At 46.8% G+C, this 24,782-nt stretch overlaps 1 protein-coding gene across 1 annotated transcript; it reads right to left on the bottom strand.

Annotated features, from left to right (window-relative positions):
• Positions 1 to 23,395: 23,395 nt before the first annotated feature.
• Positions 23,396 to 23,980, bottom strand: P3r3urf (PIK3R3 upstream open reading frame). The gene is made up of 2 exons (XM_048351220.1): positions 23,749 to 23,980; positions 23,396 to 23,439 (listed from the first exon to the last, which is right to left on the bottom strand). Exons 1-2 carry the CDS (start codon positions 23,978 to 23,980, stop codon positions 23,396 to 23,398), a joined length of 276 nt encoding a protein of 91 aa, XP_048207177.1.
• Positions 23,981 to 24,782: the final 802 nt, after the last annotated feature.

Genomic DNA, 24,782 nt, shown 5'->3' on the forward strand with positions numbered 1-24,782 from the left:
GCCACTTGAGCCACAGTGCTACTTCTGGCCATTTTCTGTATATGTGGTACTGGGGAATTGAACCCAGGGCTTCATGTGTGGGAGGCAAGCACTCTTGCCACTAGACCATATCCCTGGCCCCCTTTTAAGCATTTTTCTTTCTTTCTTTTTTTCTCTCTTTCTTTCTTATTTTTTTGGGGGGGGAGGGGAGGCTATTCCTGGGGCTTGAACTCAGGGGCTGAGCTTCTTTTTGCTCAAGGCTAGCACTCTACCACTTGAGCTAGAGCGCCACTTCTAGCTTTTTCTATCTATATATGTGGTGCTGAGGAATCAAACCCAGAGCTTCATGTATACGAGGCAAACACTTTACCACTAGACCATACTCCCAGCCCCTAAGCATTTTCTTTTTTTTTGGCCAGTCCTGGGGCTTGGACTCAGGGCCTGAGACTGTCCCTGGCTTCTTTTTGCTTAAGGCTAGCACTCTGCCACTTGAGCCACAGCGCCACTTCTGGCCATTTTCTGTATATGTGGTGCTGGGGAATTGAACCCAGGGCCTCATGTACACGAGGCAAGCACTCTTGCCACTAGGCCATATCCCCAGCCCCCTAAGCATTTTGTTTTTTTTTTTGTTTGTTTTTTTTTTTTTGGCCAGTCCTGGGCCTTGGACTCAGGGCCTGAGCACTGTCCCTGGCTTCTTCCCGCTCAAGGCTAGCACTCTGCCACTTGAGCCACAGCGCCGCTTCTGGCCGTTTTCTGTATATGTGGTGCTGGGGAATCGAACCTAGGGCCTCGTGTATCCGAGGCAGGCACTCTTGCCACTAGGCTATATCCCCAGCCCCCCTAAGCATTTTCTTAAGGAGAAAGAATCTCTTTCTCTCCCCACCCCTATCCATCCCCATTCTTCCAAAAACTATACCCTGCCAAATCCATATTGGAGCCCCAAACAATAATATCCTGCCTCACACCCAGGCAGCTGGGCTCAGTTAAAGAAAAACCACTTTTGCTCTGGGCTGGTCTCTGACCATAATTGAAATTCCATTGGCCTACCCTGGTTCTGCTTGCTCTGGCATTCCAAACCTCCTTCACTCCTCTCTAATGGTTACCTTCCACTGTCAGGGCAGTCAGTCCAGGTGACCCCTCTTCTTACTTCACAGACACTAACGGGCACAGCACCTCCTCTGTCCCTTCACAGCCTATAAACTTGTACAAATCCTTGCTTCCTTTCCTTCTCCCCTAAGGAAGCATGTCCTTCTTCCAGATCTGACCTGTGGGTGGCATCCTCTTCTGCCTTCTAAAACATCAGACCTAGACTTTGTGGAGCCCACCTTCTTTTCTTTCCTTTTTCTTTTTCTTTTTTTTTTTAACCAGTCCTGGGCTTTGAACTCAGGGCCTGGGCCTTGTCCCTGAGCTTCTTTTGCTCAAGGCTAGCACTCTAACTCCACTTCCAGGTTTTTCTGTTTATGTGGTACTGAGGAATCGAACCCAGGGCTTCATGCATGCCAGACAAGCACTCTACCACTAAGCCACATTCCTAGCCCACCACCACCTTTCCTCTTAAGATGAGAAATCCATGGGGTCAAAGGGACTTACTAAACCCAAGCCCTCACCTCACTTTTGTAGACCATGCTCAGTATTTTTAATCTTGGAATTCCCTACCTGAATGATCCTAGGCTAGGTCATGAGCCCTAATATCTATTATGTATGCTAAAAGCAAGGAGACAGCTTTTTTCATGAGCTATGCTATCAGTAGAAATTATTTTTATCAATCACTGTGACTTTTCTCTCCCACTTTATAAGTGTGTATGTATGTATATGTATACATACATAATATGTATGTTATATCTCCAATTAGTAATTTTGAGCCTAAGTAGCCTCAGATTCTAAAATATCACTTTATTTCTCGCATCATACTCAGCATAATGTCAGAATTTATGGAGCCTATCTCCCATTAGATATGAGAGTCCTCCAAAATAGAAGTAGTATTCAAATGCTAGACAGCCAAAATGTCCAATGTTTTCTATAACCCCATCCATCAACTCTTGAATTTGTCTCACTTGAAGGAGGTTCTGATCCTTTCCTTTTGGAATCCTTTAGTATGTCCTCTGGAACACACACTCACACACAGACACACAGACACACACACACACACACACACACACATCCTGTCCATCACTCATTGCTCCAACTCCAAATTCAATGGTCTACTTTGACTATACACTTAAGTGCCACCATGAGCATGGTTTTTCAAGACAGGAGCTTAAGAACTTGAATTTCTTTTGGGCTAGGAGCCTCCTTACTCCTAGCTTTCTTTGGTGTGCTACCTTTGACGGGATCAGATATATCCATTTTCTTATCTCTTTTTGAGAACCTACAGAGCCACACCATTAAAGGTTCCATCTATCCCACTAAGATCTCATGCAGTTGTAACTGGTCATGGGAGCCCTGGCCAGGTATCCACAGTCATCTCAATTGACTAAGTTTGCTTTTGCTTTTCCTCTTTTTTTTTTGAACTCAAGGCCTGAGCACTGTCCCTGGCTTCTTTTTGCTCAAGGCTATCACTGTACCACTTGAGCCATAGCGCCACTTCTGGATTTTTCTGTTTATGTGGTGCTGAGAATCAAACCCAGGGCTTTATGCATGCTAGGCAAGCACTGAACCACTAGGCAACATTTCCTGCCTCCTTTTTCCTCTTTTTGAAGAGATGGTCCTCACTGTGTGGCCCAAAGTATTTCTGAACTCCTGAGTTCAAGTGATCCTTCTACCTCAGTTTCAGAGTAGCTGGCACTACAGACACATGCCCCTGTATTTTCTTTTCTTCCTGATTTGACCTGTTTCCATCTCCTTTTCTCATGTTAGTTTTAACACTTAGGAGAATCCAAATCATCCTCCCAGGCAGCTGAAATTTTCATCCTAGAACATCCTAGAAACCTCATCCTAGAACAGATCTAGTCCTCTCCTGTTACAGAGAATCTCATTCCTCCTATTTGGCCACCTGCATCATTTGCCTTCTCTAAAATTGTTTCTAGACCTACCACAAAAGTGGGTGCCTTTCACTTCCTGATTGAGCAGAGCAAAACATCTGAATAATCCTCTAGTTCTCAGCTAGCTTTATCAAAGTATTCCAGTGCTATCCAACTAACTGTGAGACCTTCAAACTCCTCTTCAACACAACGAAGTTTTGCCAACACCTGTCTACATGTGAGACCCACCACTGACAGTATGTTAGTAGAAGGCCCAGCCAAGGGCACTCTTTCTTTATGCTCTGAATGGCTTCTTTACACAATACCCACAGCTTTCATATCCTATTAAGTCTCTAGCTTAACTGACTAGTCTTTCCTTCTACTTGTTCCCAGTAACTAGGCCAATTAATGGCATTCAGAGAATGAGTGTATTGGGCATGCTGAATATATTCAAGAACATAACATATTTAAAACCTCAGGCTTGTCAGGCTTACACCTGTAATTCTAGCCACTCAGGAGGCTGAGATCTGAGGATGGAAGTTTGAAGCCAGCTTGGGCAGGAAGTTGTGAGAACTCTTATCTACAATAAACTACTCAGAAAAAGCCAGAATTGGTGCTGTGGCTCAAGTGGTAGAGTGTTAGCCTTGAGCAAAAAGCTCAGGGACAGTGCCCAGGCCCGCCCTGGGACCAGCAAAAAACAAAAACAGCAGCAAAAACACAAACTCAGGTTTTGGTTAACATGTTTGTTACACATAGTAACCTTGAATAAGGCTGAGTTTTTCTCCACCTTCTGACATAACAGAAATTTGCTGTCTCTGGTTCCATGTTTCTTCATAGTTCTTTTTTTTTTTTTTTTTTTTTTTTTTTTTGGCCAGTCCTAGGCTGTGAACTCAGGGCCTGAGCACTGTCCCTGGCTTCTTTTTTGCTCAAGGCTAGCCTAGCACTCTGCCACTTGAGCCACAGCGCCACTTCTGGCCATTTTCTGTATATGCGGTGCTGAGGAATCGAACCCAGGGCCTCATGTATACGAGGCAAGCACTCTTGCCACTAGGCCATATTCCCAGCCCTCTTCATAGTTCTTGTTGAATCCTACAACTCATAAAAGTTTCTGACCTCCATATGCAGAATTTCTCATATTATCTTGGTCATTGTCTTAAATATTGATTGGCTCTATTTCTAGAGATAGATGATAAGTGCATGGCCCAAATATAAGCTTCCACACCTTCATAATAATCCAAGATAGAAAAACTAAAATATAATCCACCTACTCTCAACCTGTAACTATTCAATGAGACTGTTCAATAACCTTTTTTGGGGGTGGTGGTAAGGGGGTTTGAGCTCAAGGAAAGTGCTCTGCCACTTGAACCATGCCTCTAGTCCATTTTGCCTCAGGTTATTTTTCAGATCATGTCTTCCTAACTGTGCCTCCATGTACCTGGAATAAGGGTCACACATGACCATACCCAGTTTTGTTGTTGTTGTTGTTGCTGTTAAGATTAGGACTTTTTAATCCTGGCCTGTAATCCTAGCTATTCAGGAGGATGAATTCTGAGGATCATGGTTCAAAGCCAGCTCATGCAGGAAAGGCCATGAAACTCTTATCTCCAACTTAACCACCTGTGGCTCAAGTGGTAGAGTGCAAACCTTGTGCAAAAAAGCTCAGGGACAGCTCCCAGTCTCTGAGTCAAGTTTCAAGACTGATACAAAAAAATAAAATGGCCTGGGCACTGTCCCTGAGCTTCTTTTGCTCAAGGCTAGCACTCTACTACTTGAGCCACAGTGCCATTTCCCGCTTTTTCTGTTTATATGGTAATGAGGAATTGAACCCAGGGCTTCATGCATGCTAGGCAACTACTCTACCACTGAGCCACATTCCCAGCTCCAAGAAGATATTATTTATCCATGAAAATGTACATGAAGGGCTGAAAATGTGGCTTAGTGGTAGAGTGCTTGCCTAGCATGCATGAAGCCCTGGATTTGATTCCTCAGCACCACATAAACAGAAAAAGCCAGAAGTAGCGCGCTGGGTCAAGTAGTATAGTTCTAGCCTTGAGCAAAAGGAAGCCAGGGACAGTGCTCAAGCCCTGAGTACAAGCCCCAGAATTGGCAAAAAAAAATGTGCATGAATAAAAAGCAAATTTTAAAATAGCAAACTTTAAACACTACTATGAGCTACACTGACTCGTAGATGTCTATAAATGTATATCTTTTGTGGGAGTTTTTTCTTATAGAAAAGAGGGACTAGTAATAATTCATTGCTGAGTTTCAATAATTTCCTATATTAAAAAAAATCATGTGCCACATTCCTGAACACGAAGAATCTCATTCTGTGTCCTAGCCACAGAGCCCACTCTCCAGAGGAGACATCTGCGGTGAAGCAGTTAATACCCCACGCACTTGTCATCAGATCAGTAACAGGGTCTGACTGGGTCTCTCTGAGCCATGACTGAATGGGCCATTTATTTCACTGGCAAGGACAAACCAGCTGACCATCATGCACTGGGCCCCAAGAGCCTGTCAATTAGCTCCTGTCCATTAGTCCTTGTCCAAACACACAAACACTCTGGCCCTGGTACTGCAGTCACGTTATCAGTTCCCTCCAGACCCTGGAAGCGTGATCAGGCATGAGCTTGCTGTCTTCTACCATCCCTCATCTCCACTTGAACAAACTGTCAGTTAATTAGCTAATGTGGGTGGAAATGCTTGAAGCTGAAAAATGCTCAGCTGGGCTATTATAATAATAGGCTACTACACCACCGCCCTACAACTCCCTTCACTGACAGTCTACCCAGGAGACTCCTTCTGCCAATCAGAAAACTACACAGAAAATGACTGAATGGCCATCAGTGTTCAAAGCTGGAGCCCCTTGGCCTCCTGGTCACCTGGTATAGGTGCTATGGGTTTAGCTAACTACTCATAAATCCTGAAGCTTGGTCAGAAAGGGGAGGTCTGGATTGGCTTTCTTCTTTGAAAGGAACTGGTGGCTTCACAGATCCCGGTTCCCCTAAATTATCAAATATTAGATGGTCTGAGATTCTTTGTTTGGGTGCTTAGATCATTTGCAAAGTCAAAACAGCCTTTTGTAATGATCATGTAGTTGTCACAGCCTTATCTGCAGCAAGTTTATAGAGACTTAAGTCTTATATTCCATGGGCTAACACTTGAGAAATCACCATTCTAAAAGTTGATTCCCAAAGGGAAGGATAATGGCTAAAGTGCCCAAAGGTGCTGAAGTTTCATGCAGTCTGTCACATGCCAATACAGGGTATCTCAGGCGGACACATGTCATCCTGTTCATTTCTCCTCTCTAAAAGGTATATATATCCATGAAGTTGGATTGAGAACCGTTGACCTCAAAGAACAATTTCAGAAGGCTTCACAGCACAGTCTCCTTGTGGCCATATTTGTGCAATTTCTCTGTGTTCCTTGCTAATCCTTAGGGAATAGTTGGAGCATCTTCTGATTCTTCCTGCATTGCTGTCATCCTTTCCTCCCCATTTCCATTCCTAAGGTCAGAGGCCAGCTCTTACAACCTTCTAGATCATTCACCCTACTCCAACCTCTTCCCATCCCTGCTAACTCAGTTCTCCTCCACTGCAGTCAAAGCAATCATTTTAAGACACCACTGTGCTTCTGTCATTCCTCTTTTTTTTTAATTATTTTTTTGGGGGGTGCCATTCCTGGAGCTTGAATTCCTAGTCTGGGCATTATCCCTGAGCTTTTGTGTTAGGCAGTTACTCTACCACTTTGAGCCACAGGGCCATTCAGGCTTTTTGGTAGTTAATTGGAGATAATCTCACAGACTTTCCTGCTCAGGATGGCTTTGAACTGTGACCCTCAGATCTCAGCCTCTTAGTAGCTAGAATTACAGGCTTGAGTCACCAAAAAGTACTTTATGGTTCTCCATCACTGACAGACTAAGTCCAAACAATGTCTCAATATATATTGCCCAGGCTGGCCTTGAACTTGGTATCCTTCTGCTTCAACCTCCCTGAGTGCTACGATTCTAAGCATGTGCCACCACACCCAGCTTCTTTGTTTTACTACATCCTCCATGCTACCATCATAGAGCCTTTGCTCTGCCTAAACATCCTTCCTGAAAAATAGGCAGGGCTTATATTCTCTCCTCCTATGGGTCTCTAGACCTCTCCTGTCCACCTTATATAAGGAGTGGTGGCTTCTACCTGTAATCACAGCTACTCAAGAAGCTGAGATTGAGAGAATCATGGTTCTAGACCAACCTGGGTAAAAAGTTCTGAGAAATCATGCAAACACTGTCATCTCCGCTACTTAGGATGCATAAGTAGGAGGTCATAATCCAGACTGGAATGGGCAAGAAGTAGATACTTTATTCAAAGAATGACTTTAAAAGAGGCTCAAGGTGTAGCTCAAGAGGTAGAGCACCTGCCAAGCAACTCCATGCTCCTGTGTTCAAAACCTCAGTACCATATAATCACTCCTGGCTCTGAGTCTCTGCTTCCACTGCTTGAATTTAGCTGATGCATTGTTTCACATCACATATGTATTGTTCTGTCCTGCTCCTGGCCTCAAACTTTTCAGCCTCTCTCTCTCTCTCTCTCTCTGTCTCTCTCACACATACACATACAACACACACACACACTCTGTCTCTGTCTCTCTCACACACACAAAAAACACATACACACACACTGTCTCTGTCTCTCTCTCACACACACACAACACATACACACATACACACACACACACACACACACACACCCTTCAAATCCTTTACCACAGGCCTTTGTTATCAAAGTTTACTGAAGATTCATGGAACTAGGGTAGTCACAAAAACTGCACAAATGAGTATTAGACATTCTATTACCATGCCATGTTATTTGGCTCTTTTTTTTTTCTTCTTTCTCACCAGCCTTCTCTTGCTGGTTTCTAAATTCTTTTGTTTTTTAATTTTTTTGCCAGTCTTAACTCCAGGCCTGAGCACTCTCCCTGGCTTCTTTTTGCTCAAGGCTAGCACTCTACCACTTGAGCGCCACTTCCGGCTTTTTCTATATATGTGGTGCTGAGGAATCGACCCCAGGGCTTCACATATATAAGGCAAGCACTCTACCACTAGGCCATATTCCCAGCCCCTGGTTCATAAATTCTTAATAGCAAAACACAAATCAATGAAACACTCATTTACTTATTCAAAGTGCTGAGTTCTGTCTTACCCCTAAGCTGAGCTCTTTAACCTCTGTGTATAGCTAAGGATTTGACCAAAGCATTCGGGTCATCAGATGGTGCTATTCCCATCCTTTGTCTTAGTCTCCCACCTGGGAGGCAGTTTCATTCCCCCAGCCTGTGAGAAAAACACCATCCCACTGACTCTCCAATGGTGGGATGGGACCTCATTCTTGCAATTAGGTGGGCAGTGGAGGGGACTGATAGCTGACCAAAATACAAGTTTATGGAAAAAACATGGGTATGCAGAGGGTGGAGAGCCTGAAAACTTCAGAACCAGTGGTTCTGTAATGAATCAGGTACATTTGCCTTTTATGAACACCACACAAAATCATAGGAGTCTTTCAGTAAAGAGACCTAGGTCAAACTGGATTAAACAAAAGAGGGAGATTTATGGCTCATGTAGCTGTGGGATGGGGGTGGGGGGGACAAACAAGCCACTGAATCTAGGAGCTCAAACAAAATCTCCAGCTATTTATTTTCATTTCTCGACACCACTCACCTAGTGCTCACTTCAGTCTTTTTTTTTTGGTAGGTGTGGGTCTTGAACTTGGCCTGAGCTCTTCACTCAAGGCTAGTGCTCTACCACTTGAGCCACAGTGCCACATCCGGTTTTCTGGTGGTTAATTGGAGATAAGAGTTTCATGGACTTTCCTGCCTGTGCTGCCTTTGAACTGTGATCCTCAGATCTCAGCCTCCTAAATAGCTAGGATTACAGGCATGAACCGTCGACGACCTACCTGGCCTCACTTCAGTCTTGGGTAGTTCTTTCCCTAAGTGGTGAAGATCACCACCAGCTGGCACCAGACAACAATCTCTACCTTCTCCCCACCCCCCACCTCCAGTACCCTAATCAGAACAGAACCTCTGTCCCATTTATTCATGAAAAGGCTTCTCATTACCTCACTTGGGGAAATGCACTAAACTCTGCAATGGCTGGCCACACCAGAATATCACTTCCCAGGGTGTAGTTGGGGCCTCTTGAACCACCTGAACCAAACGATGTTCCTAAAAGGAGAATTAAGGGTATAGCAAGCTGAGATTTCCAAGCAGGTTAAAAAAAAAAACAAAAAAAAAACCCACTAGCCAAACTGCATTCATTGCTTGAAAGAGACAGTCTATCAATAGAGGAATTCACAGTCAAATTAGACTAAATCATCAGTCTGATGGACCGTGTCTCTTGCATCTCCAAGAAACTATTCAGCATCAGAAAAGAGGAGATTCTGTTTCCACCACTATACAAAATTAGCAAGAATTGAAAACATGAATACTCAGTGCTATGCCATAAAATAGTTACATTTATAGCACGGTGGTGGAGTATAATTGGCACAACCTTTCTGGAAAGCATTTTGGCAATAATTATCAAAATTCTCTGATCCAGTCATTTCACTTCTAGAAAATTTTGTAAGAAATAATAAAAAATCTGGGCAAAGATATGTGTGGAAAGGTTATTGTTATAGGGGTTCTTAGAGGTGGCTGTGCACACATGAGCACCAGTTCTGGATCTTGAGCTGAGAGCCTGGCTACTGTCCTTTAGCTCTTTCACTGAAGGCTGGTGCTCTCCTAGTTGAGCTGCAGTTCCACTTCTGGCTTTTTTTGGTGGTTAATTGTAGATAAGAGTCTCTGACTTTCTCCACTAGGCTGGCTTCAAATCATAGTCCTCAGATCTCAGCCTCCTGAGTATCTAGTATTTCAAGCATGAGTCTTTGGCACCAATTTTTTTTTAATGGATTTAACTATGTTTCTAAGGCTGGTTTCAAACTCCTGGGCGCTGGACTTCCTGGGCTCTAGGCCTTAGGCCTCCTGACTTAGCCTGCCATATACTGCCATGCCTAGCTCTTCATCATAGCAAAAATAGAGATAATTTGTATGTCTCATGATAAGAACTTGGTGAAACATATAGTGGAATACCATATAAGTCACTTAAACTTTTTTAAAGTATGTTTAAGTTTGCCAGGAGCTGGTGGCTCATATCTGTGATCCTAGATAATCAAGAGGCTGAAACCTGGAGTATAAAGGTTTGAAGCCAGCCTGGACAGAAAAGTATAAAGTCATCCTTATTTAATAAGAATAGAATCACTTCCTTTCTGTATCAGTCTATCTAAGCCATTAGGATCTGGGGAAAACACCGAGAGATGGCAGATGAAGGCTAGCGATATTTTTGTTTTAAAACAGGGTTTTAATATATTCAGGCTGGCCTTGAACTCATGATCCTCTTGCTTCAGCCTTCCATAGTAGCTAGGACTTCAGGCACCACCATGCCAGTCTAAGATTCCCAACATACTTTATGCCTTATAACACTTTTCCAATCCACCAAAAAAAATTAGTTTTACTTATCATTGCTGATCTTCTTTAGACAGAATCTATCACTTCATCACCTGATACTTTTTTTAAAAAAGCAAAACCTGAGGACAGGACATGAACTTGTGCTGAACTCTGGCAAATGACTATGCACTGAGCTTTCCACTGCCAGCTTAGTAACACAGTGCCAGTGCAAAGGGATGCCTGCACTGACCAATGCCAAAGACTGTAGCCTGTGGGAGCTGCGTACAGGCATCCCTTTGCAAGGTCTCCTTCACCACAGGCAAGAGCTATGGCCAATGCTTGCTGACTAGGGAGACAGAACACAGGATTACACTTCTAGGATAGCAAAAATGGCTACCTCCAAGAAGCTTTCTCTGTCTCCTTTCCCTGATTGCCCCTCCTGACTGCCATGCTCCTCCAAGTGGCTTTGATCTTGGTACTTTTCCCATCCTTTTAGATCACCATTGATGAGGTAGAGTTGGTACTGAGAGGCTGCTACTGGGAGACTACATCGCATACAGATTGCCCATCCCTTGGCTGTGGCACTCAATTCTTGAGCCTCAAGTTCTACAACACACATATGAAGTTGGAAAAGGTAATCTCAGCAACACAGAGATCTGCCTCCCCACTGCCAAAGCCTCCAGGATTCCCTTTAGGAACAATCTAGCCATACAATACATCCCTTAATCTCAGATAGCATGACTATGGCCAAAGAAATTCCTGGTTGCCCAGAACAATAAAAGGAGAAACATCAGGCCCTGCCCAGTGGCAGTAGCCTTCCTATCCAGCCCTCCAAACAGCCAAAGCCAGGGAACAGCCAGCTCAGAGTGACTAATGATAATTCTCCATCTTTAGACAGAGTAACTGCCAGCTTGGACCCCCAATTATTAAGGATCAGTCTACAGGTGTGGTCACAGGCATGCTCCAGCTGAACTCAGCTCTCCTCCCTAAATGTGTTACTCTTCCTGCTTCCTGGCTCAGCAAATAGCACTACCTGAGGACCTAAGCTGGAAATAAGGATATCGTCTCCATACTTCCATCCGGAGCTTGGCTTTTGGATGTCCTTCCAGCCCAGACACCCATATGTTGCCAGTTTAGCACTCAGCCTATGCCACTATTGGGAGGTTGTAGAAACTCAGACATGGGGCCTAGTTGGAGGCATATCTTTGAAAGGGACGTTAGTGACCCTGAGTAGCTTGGATTACAGGTGTGAGCCACCAGTGCCCAGCCACCATTAAATGTCTTAACTGGTTCAATTTTGACTACAAATTCTATACTTAGATATTCCTATTCTTTTTCTTTTACAGATAAGAAAAATTGAGGCTAGAGGAAGTTTCCCAAGGCCAAATTATGGCTCAGCAAGGCTGACAGGGATATTTAATGTTTTCAGCTTTTATTTTAATTGTTTTATGGCTGGGCACTAGTGGCTTGCTACCATAACCCTAGCTATTCAGGAGGGGAAGGCTGAGATCTGAGAAACGCCATTGTAAGGCAGTCCAGGCGGAAATGTCAGTGAGACTCTAATATCCAATAAACAACAAAAACCACAAGTGGAGATGTGGCAAGTGGTAGAACACCAGCCTTGAGTGGAAAAGTTAAGGGAGAACTCAGAGGCCTTATTGTTGGTATTTCCCTAGCCTCAGGTCCTCAGCTCCTCCTACTAGCCCCCAGATCCACCCATATCTAATGAGCCACTCCTACTCACTACCTACCTACTTCCCCTTTACCCCCAGAGAGAGAAGCTGCCACCTGGATAAGGTGCAGATGCCATGTAGCTCCCTCTCCCGTGGGAACTATGGCCCCACTAATAAACCTCCTCATGAACCTTCTTCTCTTGTCTGTGATTATCACCGCATGGTCCTCTGGGATAGCCGGGACATATCCTTTCAACTTATACAAAAAAATAATAAGAAAGAAAGAAAAAGAAGGAAAAGAAAGAAAGAAAGAAAGAAAGAAAGAAAGAAAGAAAGAAAGAAAGAAAGAAAGAAAGAAAGAAAGAAAGAAAGAAAGAAAGAAAGAAAAGAAAGGAAGGAAGGAAGGAAGGAAGGAAGGAAGGAAGGAAGGAAGGAAGGAAGGAAGGAAGGAAGGAAGGGAGATGGGAGGGAGGGAGAAAAGGGGAGAGAGAAACTAAAAAAGGAAGGGAAGGAGGGAGGAAGGAGAGAAGCTTTAACTGTTGCCTAAACTGGCAACCTCCTGGGTTCAAGCAGTCCCCCAGCTTTAGCCTTCTTCGGAGCGCTGGGACTCCCTTTGGCGCCTGTGGCGCCTGCTCTGGCCTGCGCTAGGCGTCTGTCCACAGCCGCATTCTTCACCGTGAAGCGCTCGCTTCCTGGAACCTGGAGGCCTTGGTGCCTCCCACCGCTGGTACCCAAGACAAGCGAAGAAGCAACGCATTCGGGCACCCTCCCCCCTCGTCAGCGCTCAACCCGCCGCCCACATCCAAGCCTTCAGATCTCTCTACCAGAACCTCAGTCGCAGACCTCAAAACCAGGGTGCTGCCTGATCGAGGTGCCTGCCGAGGTCCCCCCCTCCCAAATCCACCCTCCTAAGTAAGAGGGGGGCGGTCTCCGTGGCTCAGGCGCGTTCACGGTTCATTACCGCCCCATCTCGGGATTCCCACCTTCAACCCCACCCCCGAAGCCTGACGCCAGCCAGCCGCGGGATCCCCAGCAGCATCCTAGCATCACCCCGCCCCGGGCCCGGGAGCTCAGGCCAGGGCCGGGAGAATCACTTCCAGCCCGGCGCGCGCGTGGGCGCTGGGCGCGCCTGGCTCTGCGGAAAGATCCCGAGCGGATCTGCATCACAGAAGCCCGGAATGGCTAGCAGATCCACGCCAAAGCTCCGAGGCTGCTCCATGGCTCTCGGACCCCCGGACCCTCCTCCCCCCCCAAGGAGGCTGGATAGCCCAGGAGGGGGGAGAGGGAGAGGGGGTTGGTTGCTGGTGGGGAGGGGACACTGGCCTGGAAACGTGGACTGGGATGGCAGCTAGTAACCTCCTTGTCTTTGTCTGGGCCAGATCTCAAGTTGGCCTGAGTCCTCCCAAAGATCTGGGAATGGAGGCTTCGGGGTGTCTGTCTGTGGGTCTTGAATGAAAGCAAGTTGCCAGCCTGGGAAATGGTGAGTCCGTTCAGCGTCATCCAGCTGTAATCCCCCCCACCCCCCACCCCCACCAGTGCCCCTCGCCGGTCCCCCTTGGCAGCTACTCTAGTCCCCTTACATCCCCGAGTCTGCGTGGAACCCTGTGCTCTCAAAGCAGAGGCAGCCCGACCTTAAATCCTGGCCCTGGCTGGTCTATTGCTTTTCAGATTTCCACTCGAAGCCCCATAGGTCAGCTTTGTCGGGGGGGGGGGTGGGGGGGGGTGGGGGGGGAGGGGAATTCATTCACACACAGAGTCAATGGGTGCTGCCTCTGGTCTCCACTCTGTCTGCTTCTGTCAGAAAAGTCCTTTCCCCCCTGGCGTGTGTGTGTGTGTGTGTGTTGTGCACACCACAGTCCACCAGTCCACCAGCTTTTTAGTTCAAGGCTAGTGCTCTACCACTTGAGCCACAGCTCCACTTCCTGCTTTTTAGTGATTCATTGAAAACAGAATCTCATGGACTTTCCTGCCAAGGCTGGCTTCAAACCATGATCCTCAGATTTGAGCCTCCTGAGTAGCTAGTATTACAGGTACCAACCAGGCTACCAATAGCTAAAATTTTGTCAATTCTTTTTTTTTTTTTTTTTGGCTAGTCCTGGGCCTTGGGCTCGGGGCCTGAGCACTGTCCCTGGCTTCTCGCTCAAGGCTAACACTCTGCCACTTGAGCCACAGCGCCACTTCTGGCCATTTTCTGTATATGTGGTGCTGGGGAATTGAACCCAGGGCCTCATGTATACGAGGCAAGCACTCTTGACACTAGGCCATATCCCCAGCCCCAAATTTTGTCAATTCTTAAAGCCTAGTTTAAAAACTACCTATGCTGCCTCCCTAAACCCCCAGCTTGCAAACTGTTCTATTTTTTAGCCTTTGACATCTGCTGTCTTTTCTCTGTTAAATTTCAAGCTCTCCAGAACAAAGAGCAGGAGATTCAACTCTCTTCTTGGTACCAAGGAAGGTATGGCACATATGGACACAGTAGTGGCTGTGGGGTGATCTTGGCCAATCTTCACCCTTGGAGTAAAAGATCTGGATGAGATGATTCCCCCCAGGGCTACCTCTAGTCCTGACCTTGTGAGCCAGCAACTTCCTCCTTTGGTGACCTAACCTTGGGCAAGGTTCTGGAATACATTTGAAATCCTCCCACCTCCTTTAGATCAGTTAATAGAGGCAATTGTGCAAAGTTTCTGGGAACCTGAAAGCAGCAGTGTCCAGGGTCAGCACACCATGATGCTGTCCCAAGGGGAAAGTCCCGCTGCCCCCAGGCTCCTGAGACCTGAGACTTGTCAACAGGCACTATCTGGGTGAAAGGGAACCAACCCTCCCAGAAAGAAAGAGAGAACCCCTTCCCAACAGACAGACACTCTGTCCTCAGGCAGAGGTGGCAGCCTGTCCACACCTCAGGACTCCAGCCCAGCCCAGTGAGCATCCCTGTGGACTGAGACTACCCAGTTCCCGGGAGGAGGGGTCTCGGTTCAGTTTATTCGTTTGGTTTTCACAATACAAGGAGCTACCAGTGCCCATTGCACACTGCCGGAATGGATGGAAGTCACCACCCCTCAGGGTCTGCCACGTGAACCACTTATTCCTGAGGCAGAAACTCACATCCATGGGCTAACATTTATGCTACCACAAAACCACATGGAATAATAGGAATCTGAAACCACCCTCAAATAGACAGACCTGCTTGCCATTCCAGTTCTGTTACTTCTAAGCTGGATAACCTTAGGCAAGTTCCTGATCTTCAGTTCACTTATAAACTGGGAGCCATGAGGAATAAGGGTGTAGCTCCTTGGCAAAATGCACACTTAGCATGTTTGAGAAGTCCTGGGTTCAATCTCCAGCATCAGTCAATCAATAAAATAATAATGTATACACAGAGAGTAGTGGTAGTTATAAGATTTATGAAAATACTGTGGGAGGAGGGGGGGTATGAGGGACAAGGTAACAGTACAAGAAATGTATCCAATGCCTAACGTATGAAACTATAACTTCTCTGTACATCAGTTTGATAATAAAAATTTGAAGAAAAAAAAAGATTTATGAAAATACTAGCTGGGCTCTGTAAGGTCCACACCCGGGAGGGCTCCATGCAGAAGCCCCCCACCTACTTAAGTCTGCACCCAGTACCTGAGTTACCTAGGTAACTGGTACACCTGGAGGCAGTTACCTCCCCCCTCCTCTGAGGTCACATCCAATCCACCTGGCCATATCTCTCACCTTTTCCTGTATAATCTGGCTCAACACAGTCCCCGCTCTCTTTCCTTTTCTCTCTTACTCTTCTTTTTCCCTTCTTCCTTCCCCTCTGTCTCCCCACACCTCCATCTTGTGTGGGCTGGCAGTTTGCTTTCCCCCCAATAAACTCCTTTCTGCCTGAACCATGTAGCAGGTTTCCTTTCTGGTGAAACTTACAGGCTCCAGTGACTCATGTATATAACTCCTTAGTCAGGAGGCTGAGATCTGAAGACCACAATTTGAAGCCAGCCCAGGGAAGGAAAGTCTATGAGATTCTTGTCTCCAATTAAGCACCAAAAACGCTAGAAGTAGAACTGTGGCTCAAGTGGTAGAGAACTAGCCTGGAGGACAAAAGAACAGGGACAGTGTCTGGGTCCTGTGTTCAAGTTCCATGACCAACGGTGGGGGGGGTGACTGAGGGACAGCATCCAGGCCCAGGACTGGCACCAAAAAAAAAAAAAAAGAAGAAGGAAAAAAATGGGAGGGGAAAACTAGAGGGAAAGAGTGACATTGTCCAAAAAGAAATGTACTTTTTACCTAACTGGTATAACTAACACATTTGTATATCACCTTTATAATAAAAACTAAATTTATTTGTTTTGGTTGCCAGTCCTGGGGCGTGGACACAGGGCCTAAGCACTGTCCCTGGCTTCTTTTTGCTCAAAGCTAGCATTCTTCTTGAGCCACAGCGCTACTTCCGATTTTTTCTATATATGTGGTGCTGAGGAATCGACCGCAAGGCTTCATGTATATAAGGCGAGCACTTTACCACTAGGCCATATTCCCAGCCCCTAAAAACTAAATTTAAAATACTGAAGCTGGGCACTGGTGGCTCACTGGAATCCTAGCTACTCAGGAGGCTGAGATCTGAGGATTGCCGGTTCAAAGCCAGCCAGGGAAGGAAAGTCCATGAGACTCTTATCTGCAATTAACCCCCAGAAAATCAAAAGTGGTGCTGTGGCTCAAAGTGGTAGCATGCTTGTCTTGAGCAAGAGTTCAAGATCAGTGCCCAGTCCCTAAATTCAAGCCCCATGACTGACAAAAATAATTTTTTTTAAAGATTTATGAAAAAAGATTTATTGGGGCTGGGAATGTGGCCTAGTGGTAGAGGTGCTTGCCTAGCATGCATGAAGCCCTGGGTTCGATTCCTCAGTACCACATAAATAGAAAAAGCCTGAAGTGGCGCTGTGGTTCAAGTGGTAGAGTGCTACCCTTAAGCACAAAGAGGCACAGGGACAGTGCCCAGGCCCTGAGTTCAAGCTCCAAGGCTGGCAATAAATAAATAAATAAATAAATATACTTATCATTGACAATGCCAAAAGTGAACATTTCTATTTCCTTTACTCTGCTCAAAAAGAAGCTGCCTAACACTCTCAGAAAGCCAAGTATAGACATATGAGAAGCTAGAATTTCTTGAACAAAACCCAGAGAGCTAGATACTAAAAGATGCCCTTAGGACCCAATTATAGACTTCAAAATAGAGCAAAGAAGGTTTGAGGCCCAGAGAGGAGACAGGGTTTGCCAAAGGTCACACAGCAGGTATAAGTAGATCCAACAGCAGACAAGTGAAGGGAGGGAGTAAAAAAGAATTTAGGACTGAGGTAGAGCTGGATCCATAGGCAGCTGAGCAAGGGAACCTTCAGCTGACATTGCCCTATTTCCCATGCCTAGTAGGGCCTTGCATTTGCTTCTCTTTGGAAATACTCCTTTTCCTGCACTTGCAGTAGTTTCCCAGAAGCTCTAAGTAAACATCTCCACTGTTTTCCCAGTAACCAACTCCATCAACCAGTCAAGGGTTGCCATACACATTTTGCTTCAATGTTTTGGTTTGGTTTTGGTAGTGGTGCTGAGGATTGAACTCAAGGCCCTAGCTGGTGTTCTACCATTGAGTGATACCCCAAATCCCAAGTTGGCTCCTCCTTAAATACCATTAGGTTCCTCCAGGTACCACCCCAGAGAAGTGCCCTCAACAAGGTTCCCTCAGTGTCTTTTGAGGGCTGTGAACTTCTCTGTTTGGGATGACTTTGGTATATACCATGAAACTTAGGGCTCAGCAGTGTGTGTGCGCGCACACATGCACACACCCCTGTCTTGGGACTTAAACTCAGCTTTTGTGCTCAAGGCTAGGACTCTACCACTTGGAGCTCCAGCACCATTTCCAGTTTTCTGGGAGCTAATTAGAGACAAGAGTCTCATGGACTTTCCTACAAGGCTGGCTCGATCCTCAGATCTCAGCCTCCTGAGTAGCTAGGATTACAGGCAAGAGCCACCAACACCTGGCAGAGTTTATCTTTGAAGAAAGTCTTTTCTTCTTGGTCACCTCAAGATATTTTGGCATGTCTCTTCTAAGAACACAAAAAAGGGGCTAGGAATGTGGCTTAGTGGTAGAGTGCTTGCCTAGCATGCATGGAGCCCTAGGTTCGATTCCTCAGCACCATATAAACAGAAAAAGTTGGAAGTGGCTCAAGAGCTAGAGTGCTAGCCTTGACAAAAAAGATACCAGGGACAGTGCTCAGACCCTGAGTCCAAGCCCCAGGACTGGCAATCACACACACACATAGCCAGACTTAGATCTTTGCTCTCCAATGTAATAAGGAATCCACCAATCTTCAGAAATGTCCTTGGCTGATGTTAACCCCAAATATCAGAAGCTACAGATGTTAGGTAGGGCTTGTCTATAAGCTACTTGAAGATTCTTTTCTTTCTTCATATTGCCCAAGTTGGTCATAAACTCACAAACTCAAGTGATCGTTTTTCTTCAGCCACCTAAGTCCATAACCATGCCTGGCTATGATTCTTTCTTAGGTTGTTTTGTTTCATAGTTTTAATCTATCTCTATCTGCCATCCCTGCCTCATCCTCAAGAACCTGGAATGCATCTCATGGACAAAGTATGTCCTCAGTCTATAATTCACTCAGATTTATTATCTTACCTTAAACTCAGATGTTCCAGTTTCTGCTTCCTCCATGGAGTTCACAGGTGAATCCCTTTGTACTTATCCCCAGTAGAAAACCTGGTTTTAGTCATCTACCCGAAGGTAGGGGCTCCATTATTTGACTTCTTAAAGTTTCCAATTTGAGAATAACTCTGCAATCTGGGATTCCTAAATTTCTGGAACTCAGATTTCATCAGACTAGATTTTTCTGTGATACCAAGATTCCGTGACTGTGGACTCTCTGAATCCAGAATTTCATGTTTGTTTTTTTTTAATTATGTTTAATGAATTTTGTAGTTAACACAGTGACAATGGCACTCACTTGACCTGAGTTTTTGTGTTTGCTGCACACCTCAGCTTGATCCTTCTATGAGTTCAGAGAGGCAGAGGATGGCCATGTAGGAAAGGGGTTCCCACTTTTTCTGGGGCTATAGGGCAATCCAGTACTAGCCCCAGCATTCAGACTGCCCACCTGTATCTAACCCCCCATTTGAGCTTCAGGATCAGAAGGTAGCAGAAAAAGCAAGCTCCTTTACAGCCCTTCCTCCTTGGCCTACCCCAGAACCCAGGGAAAGAAAATTTACTGGTAGACTGAATGGCGGCATAGCACAGGAGGAAGGGTTAAGCACTGGGCAAGAAGCCAGTGAAGGAGACATGGAGATTCCCTAGGGAATGTGGTTGCCTCCTTCAGAGGTGAGGAAGGAACAGAGGCCGGAAGTGTGGGTGTGGGTGAGGGTACTGGTAAGGGTGGGGTGACCGGTACTGCATTGTAGAGTTAGAGCTGGGCTTCCGGTTATTGACCCATTATTAGTGACAAGGGACCTCCAGCCCGACGCCCCAGGGACTGTCTGGTCTGGGACTGGGGCTGTGTTCAGAGTCAGTCAGTTCAGAGTCAGTCTGTTCTGAGTCAGACTCCAAGAAAAAAAACAATAAAAACCAAAAAAAACTAGAGGGCAGGAGCTGCAGGGGGTGGAACCTGAGCCCCTTCCTGGACTGAGACCAAGAAAGGGGCTAGAATTACCCCCCCTCCCCGAAAGATCACACCAGGGGGTTGGGATAGAACTGGGACTGGAACTCTAGAATCCTGCCAGACTTTAACCCAGAACTGATTTTCTTACATTCTGAAGAGTCCCAGAATTATAAAATGTCCACCCAACCATATAGTTTATGGTAGAAGATTTGACTGGCTCCAGGCCACCTCCCAGGAGTAGTCTAGACCCCTTCCTCCAACCTTGCAGTTGTGGCTGAAGCTGCCAAACCCGATTTTCCAGTGTCTGCATATGGCTGGCTGAAGCCGGAAGCCCTCTTTCCTGGCATTGGACCCCTGGAGCCACTGTCCTCCTCCTCCTCCCCTTCTGATTCCACGGCCTCCTGGCTTGTGCTTCCTGCACCTGCTCCAGCAGTCCGCCCCTTCCTTCTCCACCGGCCTGCCATCTCCCCTGGCCTGCTCCCACCCAATGCCATAAGGTGTGGCCCAGTGGTGTTTCTCTCTAGGCCTGTTTGCTCATCCGTAGAAGGAAGTAGCCTGCTTCCCTTGAATAGACTGGGTGGGGGCGGGGAGGGGGGTCGGTGTCTGTTCAAAGAAAACAGTAGTATGGGTGACTGGGGGGTCCACCATTTGCATGGAGGGTTGGTGTAGTATCTGGAGCACAGCCTGAGGACAAGAAGGGGTACTGGTAGAAATCTGGAGGTATGGTGCTAGGATGAAGGGGCCAGGTAAGGAGAGTGTCCGTCCTCCCTCGTTAGAATACCATCTCAGACTTAATGCTCCAGACTCAATTACTAGTGTTCAGAGCCCACAGTTTAGTAAACTATCTGTGTGATTGTTTAACGTCTGTCTCCCTCTGAGTTGGAAAGCTCCAAAAGGAAAAGTTCCCAGTCATCTGGCTCACCAGTCTATCTTATCTCCAGAATTTAGCACCTTTGTGAGGCAAGCTGCAGATTGAAAGGCAGAGGCATTATAGGTTCCTGCTCCAGGTAGCCTCAAGGCTCCAGCAGCCTCCTTTGGCTTCAGAACCCTGTGTCCTCAGCTCCAGGGAACTCTGACAAGGTGGGAGAGAAAGAGTGTGTCCAGTCATCTTAAACTGTGGCAGTGAGTCCCCTCTGACTGCTGCTGTCTGTCTCTGAGTCTGGAGGGAGAGGAGAAATGGGAACCTGGAAGGGGAGGGATTGTGGAGGAACCATCTTTGCAGATGGAGCTAAAAATAGCTGGAAGGGATGATGTCATCGAGTTCCCACAGCTTAGCACCCCCCTCATGCACACACACACACACACACACAGACACACACACACTGGCTCCAAAACAGATGCACACAGACACAAGCATGAACATGTACAACACACACACAGAAACACACACATGACTTCTGAGTCCCAGGGCTGCAGGGGCAGGCGAGTCTGGTGAGTGTGTGTGTGTGTGTGTGTGTGTGTGTGTGTGTGTGCACCTGGGTTCCCATGAGTAATTGCATGTCTGTGTGTCTATATGCTGGTATACTTGTGTCTGGTGCATGACTGTATCTGCTCATTTGAAGGCATGCATATGCATTGTTACATGTATTCTGGAAGGGGTGTCTATATCAGGTGCCTGCCTGCATGTGTGTGTTTGCTGCATTATATGTCTGTGAACACACTTGTATTTACATGTCTCTGTGGACTGTGTATAAGTAGATCCCTCTGTGAGTGGCACACACTGGCCCAGCCACCTTCTGGTTCTGGCTGACGTTGAACCACCCTTTCCCTTGCCCCAAGGAGCCCCACCCTCATCCAACCCCAGCATTGTCCAGGGGCAGGTGTTTCGGTGAATTCTCTGCCCCACCCCTCCCTTCAAGGTCCTCGTCGGGGCTAAGCCTTGGAGTGGTTGCCCTTCAACATTATTCATTTTTCTCTCACAGCCTGCACAGGACATTAACTTGAACCCCAGGGGGCCAGACCACCCAAAGGCTCAGAGTTCACTCCACAGTAACCCATGCAACAAAGCAGCATGTGAAAGAAAGACCCTCACAACATTCCCAGCTAGTAAGTCCCAGTCTCATGCAGACACTCCGCAGTAACCCAGTTACACCCGGGCACACACGGGCACACATTCAGAAATCCAAATGGAAAATCCCCAGGTCAGACAGCTTCACGCCCTCCCCACTTTCTAGGCTCAAACTCAGTCTTGCCCCACCCCCAGCCGCCCCAGCTCAGCTGCCAGTCCCGGAAAACACTGACCTCAAAGGATGACTGGGGGTGGTGGTGGTGAAGGTAATATAGCCTCTTTGGAGATTATCCATCTGTGCCCCGTCCTCCCCGCCTCCTCCTCTGAGCTTCTCCTGCCCCCCCTCCCGACCTTCATTCTTCTTGGCAGAGTGGAAGCTAGGGTGTGCTGGTGCCCTCCCAAGCAATCCCTCACACACAGTGGGGCGGCAGAAGCACAGTCACATGTGCCTATCCCCCATTCTCCTTTTACACACATACACCCCAGCAGCCACACCCGCATCTTCACCATCACCTGCTGACAGAGGCACACCTCATGCTGGGACATTCATGAGGGTTTGTTTTGTTTATGTTTTTGTGCCAGTCCTGGGTCTTGAACTCAGGGACTGGGCATTGGCCTGAGCTGCTTTGCTCAAGGCTAGTGCTTTACCACTTAAGACAACACAGCTCCACTTTCGGCTTTTTTGGTAGTTAATTGGAGATGAAACTCTTGGGGCCTCAGTGGCTCATGCCCGTAATCCTAGTTACTCAGGAGACTAAGATGTGAGAATTGCAGTTTGAAGCCAGCCTGGGCAGGAAAGTCGGTGAGATTCTTATCTTCAATTAACTACCAGAAAAAGGGAAGTGGAGCTGTGGCTCAAAGTAGTTGAGTACTAGCCTTGAGTGAAAAAGCTCAGGGACAATGCCAGACCCTGAGTTTAAGCTCCATGACTTGTGGGGGTGTAATGGGGGTGGGGAAATCTCTGAGATTTTCCTACTGGGACTGGCTTTGAACTATGATCCTCAGGTCTTAGCCTCCTGAGAAGTTAGGATAATAGGCATGAGCCACCTGGTGCCCAGCTTCGTGAGATTGTAGGTTGTATTTTTAATCCTATCCTCTGTTCTGTGCCTCCCTAGACCTCCCCAGATGTCTATAGAGAGCTTTCTCTTGGTACCATGGGAATGTAAGGCAGAAGAGCCCCCTCCCTACCTCACTGGGGGAAATAAACAGCTGAGGCCAGTTGAGTGCCAATGACTCAGGCCTGTAATCCTAGCTATTCAGGAGGCTGAGATCTTGGGATCACAGTTCAAAGGCAGCACAGGCAGGAAAGTCGATGAGACTCTTATCTCCAATTAATCACCAAAAATCCGGAAGAGGAGCTGTGATTCAAGTAGAGAACTAGCCTTGAACAAAAAAGCCTGGGACAGTGCCCAGGCCCTAGTACCAGCACACACACACACACTGAGGCCAAAGATAGTATGTGTGTAGCTGACCTTGTCTGTCCTTCCAGTGACTATGGGCTCTGCTCCTCTCATTCAACCCCCAACCCATTCAACCCCTCGCTCCCTTGCACAGTTGGCTGGAAACCCCTCAGGATGGAGCAAGGTAGCTTGAACAGAATGATTGTATTTGTGGTTTACCACTCAAGGCCCATTGTAGCAGCAGGTCCAAAGCAATCCAAGCTTCTGGGCATTTCTAGAGGATCAGAAAGCTCCCCGGTTGACAGAGGTGTCTGAGAACTATGGACAGAAAGGAGAAGGGTGTGAGGAAATAGCATTTCTGGAAACTCTACTACCCCTTGGATTCACTCACCTCCCTAAGCCTTCAGCTTCTAGCCACTCCATCCTCCACCAACAGCTGAAACATTTGAGGATACCTACTTTCAACAATCTTATGCCTTTTGGGGTGATATTTCCCAAATCTCCCCTTACAGGGCTTAAGCAGGATAGGAGAAACTTCAGTGGCCTTGTTTACCAACAGTCCCCCTGCTCCCCACCCCTGGATCCTTGAGCCACAGGACTTTCCATGCCCTTTACCCCTCCACTGACCTCGAGGTGAGAGGATCCACACGCTAGTGGAAGCAGTGCGGGTATTCCTGATGTTTGTGGTCATGGTGGCACGTCTGGTGGTGGCTGGAGCTTGGGGTTTCTTATGGTATGTTCTGTAGCTACGCTTGAACATCTTGGGGACCCGAGGCCGAGGACAGCCCATACCCGGCCTGGGATAGGGGGAACTCATGCCCCGGGGCCGGGGGGCACGAAGAAGCCGAGAGGGCCCCATGAATGTTGACAGCTGCTGAAGTGGGCTTGAGGTATGCTACTGGTCAGGACAGCTGAGGCCTCTATGACATAAGGAGCCTGACCCTTATTACAGGTGCCCTCCCCTGACACACCCAGGTCAAGATCCCTCACAATGCTCCCCTTTGGGTTGAGCCCAAGAGCCACACAATCTCAGTTCGACCCCTTGCGAAAGGAACTTTGGCTCCTAGGAAGGGAAGTCCCTTTTCCCACTCATCTATTTTGAAGATTAACAGATTTATTGAGCACTTACTATGTACTAGGCACTGTACATAGTACTTTACACATGTTATCTTATTTGATATTGCTACAACCCTACAAGAAGATTCTACCATTATCCCTCTTTATATAATTCTCATGGTCCCTGGGAGTTATGTTCTATAAAATCACTACAGAGGACTGTGAATGTGGCTTAATGGTAGAATGCTTGCCTAGCATGAATGAAGCCCTAGGTTCAATTCCTTAGTACCACATACACAGAAAAGGCTGGAAATGGTGCTATGGCTGAAGTGGTTGAGTGTTAGCCTTGAGCAAAAGAAACTCAGGGACAGTGCTCAGGCCCTGAGTTCAAACCCCAGAACTGGCAAAAATAAAATCACTACAGATGTTAAATTTAAAAGTACTGAGCAAGGAAGGAAGTGAGGTAGAGGGGGGAAAATTTACTGGAATACATTGTACACATACATGGAATATCACAATGAAATCCCCCTTGTACAGGTAATGCATGTTAATTAAAAAATACTGGCTGGGGGGCTGGGAATGTGGCTTAGTGGTAGAGTGCTTGC

This window comes from Perognathus longimembris, chromosome 7 (assembly GCF_023159225.1).
Source record: "Perognathus longimembris pacificus isolate PPM17 chromosome 7, ASM2315922v1, whole genome shotgun sequence".
Classification (NCBI taxonomy): Eukaryota; Metazoa; Chordata; class Mammalia; order Rodentia; family Heteromyidae; genus Perognathus; species Perognathus longimembris.